This window comes from Felis catus, chromosome B1 (genome assembly GCF_018350175.1).
Source record: "Felis catus isolate Fca126 chromosome B1, F.catus_Fca126_mat1.0, whole genome shotgun sequence".
In the NCBI taxonomy this organism is placed as follows: Eukaryota; Metazoa; Chordata; class Mammalia; order Carnivora; family Felidae; genus Felis; species Felis catus.
The window spans coordinates 148,707,323-148,713,336 of NC_058371.1; the positions used below are offsets into that span (position 1 = coordinate 148,707,323).

Genomic DNA, 6,014 nt, shown 5'->3' on the forward strand with positions numbered 1-6,014 from the left:
TGTGCACTACTTGAGATGTTTATAAATCTTTTTTAGAAGTGGGTGTTCCTCAAACTTATGTAGAGTAGCCAACTTTCCCGTTGATCATTTAGTCTATAATAGTTCAAAATATTTTTAAAATAGGCATATGAAATACAGAATTAAGTAAAGAAAGAAAATGTTTTATTTTGTAAGAAAATTCTAAATGGGATAGAGATGACTTGGAAACAAAAACAAAGAGAAGATTTGAATAAGATTGGTCAAAATGAAATTCTGGCTAAAAAATTGGTATATAAAATGTTAATTATAAAATACAGAAAATGAAATGAGATCCTTCCTATACATAATGATCTCTAATGGAGTACCATATTCTTTTTTTTGAGTCCTGAAAATTAAAAAAAAATTATTTGGAAACTTATGGTGCTCTTAGCAAAGTAAAATTATGAAGATTTATATAGTACCCATGAGCAATATCTAGAAAAAAATATTTTTCCTGAATAAAGAGAATAATTTTCAGCCCTCAAATGTTGGAAAGGATATTTTGCAGATAAATTAGGGAATTTTTTCGTGAAATGTTTTTAGTTCAGAAGTTTAGTTTAAATAACTGAGATTGAAGATTGTATGTCAAGCTATCTTAGTAGCACAAACATTGTTTTGTACAAGAAATTACAGAAATGCAACAAAGTCAGGCATTTAGTACATTTTGGTTAAAAGTGTTAACATATATGTTGTACTATAAGAAGAGGTAGCCTGGAGTGGGGATTGGGCAAGAGGACCTAATACTTTGGTAAATCATCAAGAAATCAGGGAGAAATAAGCATAGTGTATTGTCTCTAAAGTTGTGTGTCACAAAGGAGAGGAGGCATTATTGGATATGTAGGGATGAAGACTGAGTAGTGGGTATAAATCGAGAAGAAACAAACCAATCAGTGGAGCATCTGGATGAGTGGAAGAAATAAAGGAAATGCTCAAATGAAATCTCAGTCTTATTGGAAATGAGATATGATTAAAACAAATATTCATGGAAATGGTTTGGTTCACTAAAAAAAAGTAAAAACTAAAATATGATCTTTGCATATATTTTCTTTGATCAGTTTCCTCCCAATGGAACTGAGGATCTATCAGGGTTGAGATCTTAATATTTGGATCACTGATACAATCCCAGCACCTAGACAGTATCTGGCAATAAAAGGTGTTAAATAAATATCTTTGAACAAATGAATCAATTAATAAATGTTTCTGTAATTACTTATAACTTTTTTCTAGTACTTATAACTTTTTTCTGTCTTTCAAAAAAAACCACAAGAAACCCATAGTACTGTGAATGAGATGAAAATGAGTGAGAAAGGGTGGAGGTGATAGCTGAGAAAATCTGAACAGTTAGCCATGAAGCACAAAAATAATATGTAAGAGTAAGGAGCCATGGGAGATTTTGACCTTGATAAAGTTTTTATTAGTATTTTTCCCTAAAATGCAGAGATTTTTATTACATATTATCTTTAGTTTCATTAACAGGAAAGTAACCCTAGCTAAATAAGAAAATAGATTGACCAATCTATTACCATTCTTTCATTTCCCCATTGACAGGACTTGATAGCCATGAAGGTCCTCATCCTCGCCTGCCTGCTGGCTCTTGCTCTTGCAAGAGAGGTAAGAAAGTGTCTAAATAATTAAGATTGCAATGGACTATCTGCCTATGTGTAGAGAATAACATCAACATTTTTAAAATACGAATAAAGCAGAATTCCAACAGATTTGTTTTGACATTCACCCAGTATTTCAGCAGTGTGCAGTAGGGGCACAAATCTGGGCCAAATGCTTTCTTTATCACTGTGCCACCGCTTCCTTGGGGAAAAGCAAGTGGACTTATTAGCAAAGAGACAAAATGAAAAGAACCAGATATAAAAATGACAATAATAATATTGCACAAATATGATGGCGTGCATGTACACCCTAGATAAATATCTCTTATTCCAGTGATAAAATACGTGTAGCTCTTATCTTAGGGCACTGGGTCCACTTCTACCTGTATCTACCCAAAGACAATGATAGGATGGACTATTAGGCAATATAGTCATAATCGTAAATGTATTTGTAATCATAATAAAGTGTTTAAAACAAATGAAAATAACTTTTTTTCTGTTGCCCATCAAAAACTGTTGATTCATGTAAAATAAAAATATGTTAACAAAGTTACTAAACATAAAAGACAAAAACAATGGCCTTCTAAGTCTCTCAATATAGCATTTTTTATTTCTCAAATTTGTGAAATAGCTGCATAAAGAAGATAAAAATTAGATAGGAAAAATGTTTAGCGATGAGTTACATATGGAAACCAAAGTGGTGTTTTATTTTTCCTTTACAGAAGGAAGAACTCACTGTATCCACTGAGGTAAGATATTTTTATTCAGAAAAAAAATTTCCAACCATAAATTATTAACATTCTGCAATAGTTATCGATTGTTTTATTTTTTGTTTTTCCTTTACAGACTGTGGAAAGTCTTTCAAGCAGTGAGGTAAGACAATGTTTTCAGAGGCAATTTCCCAGTCTTGGAACAGTAAAATGCTGTTATCTTTCTATTTTGCTACATTAGGACAGTTAGGTTAATAATGCAGCTATGTTCTGACATAAGTTTTGAAGTAAATTTCCGTTGTAAATGTTTATGGACAGAATAAATATCTGGAAAATTCAGTATCCTACTAGCACTTTCTAAGTTGGCTGACTACTTGAAATTATGTCATTGTGACCCCCTCTTTTTTTTTCAATGAACTGTACAGGTTTTTTTTCTGTCTTGAGCTCTTTTTACACTGACCTGATTCACTGTTCTGATATTTATTGAGCGCCTTATTCACTGTTCTGATATTTATTGATATTTATTGACTAGGAGCTGTGGTCCAAATTGAAAACAGGGATGTCCACAAAAAAGAGCTTGCAACATAGTGTGTGAGCAGACATGCAAATGGACATATTTTGTAATGCAATAGTCACTATATTAAGTAAAAGGCAGTGAGAGGTAGTGTAGTCTTAAATCTGCGTGGAGAGTCAGGTAGGTATTTACCCTGATATGTCATTACCTATTAGTTAGATAGTATACGTGGTCTCTCTACAAGGTTAACGGACCCTTAAGGGGGGATATTTATTTCTTATGATTAATTTGAAGTGTAAACATAATAAGTCAATGAAGAATGATTAAAACAATTAAAAGATAAAATTCATATTATCAATGAATATGATTCTTTTAGACTCAGATAGAGTGACAGAGATCATTTGTTGTCCTAGGAAGGGAGTGTGGTGATAGAGAGAAATTAGCATCTATTAAATACCTCTTTTTGCACTATGTTCAGTAATTTTCTTATTTAACTGCATTCATCCGTCTTTTATACAACAAGCTTATGCAGAACAGCAAAACATACAAGTTTCAGCAATTATCCTGAGTTTTTTACTATTATCAAACAAGGTGTACATGTTAACCTATTACATGTTGTCATTTTCTGATTTGTATTGACAAATAAGAAGCATTCATGAAACTAAACCTAATTTTATTTTTATCTTTCTGAAGGAATCTATTACACACATCAACAAGGTAACACCTTCATATTTAAGTGTACTTATTTTCAAAATTTCCTACATTTAATTTTTATAGGTGGTAACATTTCTTTACATGTGATTTGGTTTCTAGCAGAAACTTGAGAATCTTAAACGTGAGGAGCAGCAGCAGAGACAGGTAATTTATTTGTGATAAGTATATTTCTAAAGTTATTATGGAATCTAATACACACAAAATATGTATGTGTTCACTCTAAAGACTGATAATAAAATAAATGCCAATGAGGAAATTAATTCCGACAGTCAATATATTTTTAAGACATAAATGCATTTTTTCAAACTCAGAGTTAATATGCAGAGTATAGAATCAAAACCCAAGGGTAATTATTGATTTACTCATATTTCTAAGTGGGGAACTAGGTTCCCCTTAGTCTCAAGATGGATATTCGGATGAAAGAGAACAAGAAGGCAATATGACACATTTATTAGTTGTATACCCTTGGCCTCAAGTTTCTCTGTACTTAATTTTCTTATTTGTAAACCAAGAACATTCATAACCCCACAGTTTGGATGAGCTGACACACAGTGAATATTCAGTGATTTTATATAATATTTTTTATGTTTTATATTAACATTTATGAATGGTGAAGTTCTTCAAAGAATTCCCATTACACAGATGAAAGGAGTGAGGTACAGAACAATTGAGTACACAATTACCTGACAATATCACACAGTTACTAAGTAGTAGAGCTTGCTTAAAATTAAAGATTTTCTTAGACAACATAAAATTCTTCATTTAATTAAATTACATATGGTAACATATTTGGTAACATATTTATCTAATAATAATATTTCATCTTCTCTATTTTATCAGTGAAGTTGTATTGTTTGGAACTTACACCAAATATTTTTAAATCAGAATGAATTCACAAATTGATGCCTCTTGAAAGTCTCAAAATAACTACCTTCTACCAAGGGAAGTAGTGCTAGTAGGTGACTAGTGTAAGAAACTCCTTGAATTAAGCCATAAATTAAGATTTCATTTTCATAAAAACAACAACAGCAAATAAACGTTGGAGTTATCCCTCTAAGTCTTTTTAAATAGATCTTTCATATGTGAAAACAATTTGCTGTATTATGAACACATTATGTTGAAAAGTCCATACTTATGAAGACCAAAGTGGATAGCTATCTAGGCAATTCAGAAAAAGGTGAAACAGGTCTTGAAATCTCCAAAACTTGATTTCAGTTTGATCTGTGGATTCACCTATGAAAGGGAGTAAATGAGAAATACCTCAATGAGCGTTTTACTCAGTAGTCTTCACCTGACTGAAAATAATTTCTTAACCAAGATCAGTAAAAGATTTTCTTTCTCTTTTCACTCAGTTATGACTGTTCAAAAGACAGGAGGTTAATTCATCATAAATGACAGTTATAGCTAAATCATGGACTCAAACAAAGATTCTTTTCCTTCTTTCCAGGAGGAACGCCAGAATAAAATCCACCCCGTTTTCCAGCCACAGCCTCTAGTCTATCCTTATGCTGAGCCCATTCCTTACCCTGTTCTTCCACAGAACATCCTTCCCCTTGCTCAGCCTGCTATGGTGCTGCCTTTCCTTCAGCCTGAAATAATGGAAATCCCCAAAGTTAAGGAGACCATCTTTCCCAGGCGCAAAGTGATGCCCATTCTGAAATCTCCAGTAGTGCCCTCTTTGGACAGCCAAATCGTGAATCTCCCTGATCTTGAAAGTCTGCACTTGCCTCTGCCTCTGCCTCTGTCTCTACTCCAGCCCCTGATGCACCAGATCCCCCAGCCTCTTCCTCAGACTACCATGCTTCCTCCTCAGCCACTGCTGTCCATCCCACAGCCCAAAGTCATGCCTTTTCCCCAGCAAATTGTGCCCTACCTCCAGAGAGACATGCCCGTGCAAACCCTACTGCTGTACCAGGATGCCACCCGTGAGGCCCAACCTGTGACTGCCCCAGCTTACAATCCTGTTATTGTAAGTCCAAACTTAATAATTCCGCTGTCTCACTTATGACCTGAATATAGTTATAGAGGAAATGAGAGCTCTACAATGAAAGAATAAATGAATAATGAATAGATCTAAACTGCACATTGTTTAGATCAATGATTCTCAACCCTAGCAACACAATAGTACTATCTGTAGGACTGTTTCTTTCCAAAATCCCAATGTCTAGGCCTACCCACAGAGATTCTGATATAATTGTTCTGATCTTCGATGTAGAAGATACCATTGGGAACAAATTATTTTGGAGATTCTGATTTAATCGATCTGTTGAGAATTTAGGTAGAGGATTAAGGTTTATTAAAGCTGGAATTAAATCTGATAATCTGATTGGGCTTGGAATAAAAAAGGTTTATTATTTTCTACAATTTTGAAGTTTTCCTTGTGCACATCTATTCTGCAGGTGCAGAATTTTTTCACATCTTGTTTTGATATATGTACATATGAGGGTAAACAAT

At 33.4% G+C, this 6,014-nt stretch overlaps 1 protein-coding gene across 1 annotated transcript; it reads left to right on the plus strand.

Moving 5' to 3' along the window:
* Positions 1-1,578: 1,578 nt before the first annotated feature.
* Positions 1,579-5,568, plus strand: CSN2 (casein beta). The gene is made up of 6 exons (XM_003985340.1): positions 1,579-1,629; positions 2,345-2,371; positions 2,469-2,495; positions 3,540-3,563; positions 3,660-3,704; positions 5,008-5,568. Exons 1-6 carry the CDS (start codon positions 1,579-1,581, stop codon positions 5,566-5,568), a joined length of 735 nt encoding a protein of 244 aa, XP_003985389.1.
* Positions 5,569-6,014: the final 446 nt, after the last annotated feature.

Bases quoted from the DNA above. Each gene is read 5' to 3' on its own strand.
- CSN2 (XM_003985340.1), top strand. From the start codon at position 1,579: ATGAAGGTCCTCATCCTCGCCTGCCTGCTGGCTCTTGCTCTTGCAAGA. The intron at 2,372-2,468 runs GTAAGATATTTT...TTTCCTTTACAG, and splicing joins AACTCACTGTATCCACTGAG to ACTGTGGAAAGTCTTTCAAG. The intron at 3,705-5,007 runs GTAATTTATTTG...CCTTCTTTCCAG, and splicing joins AGGAGCAGCAGCAGAGACAG to GAGGAACGCCAGAATAAAAT.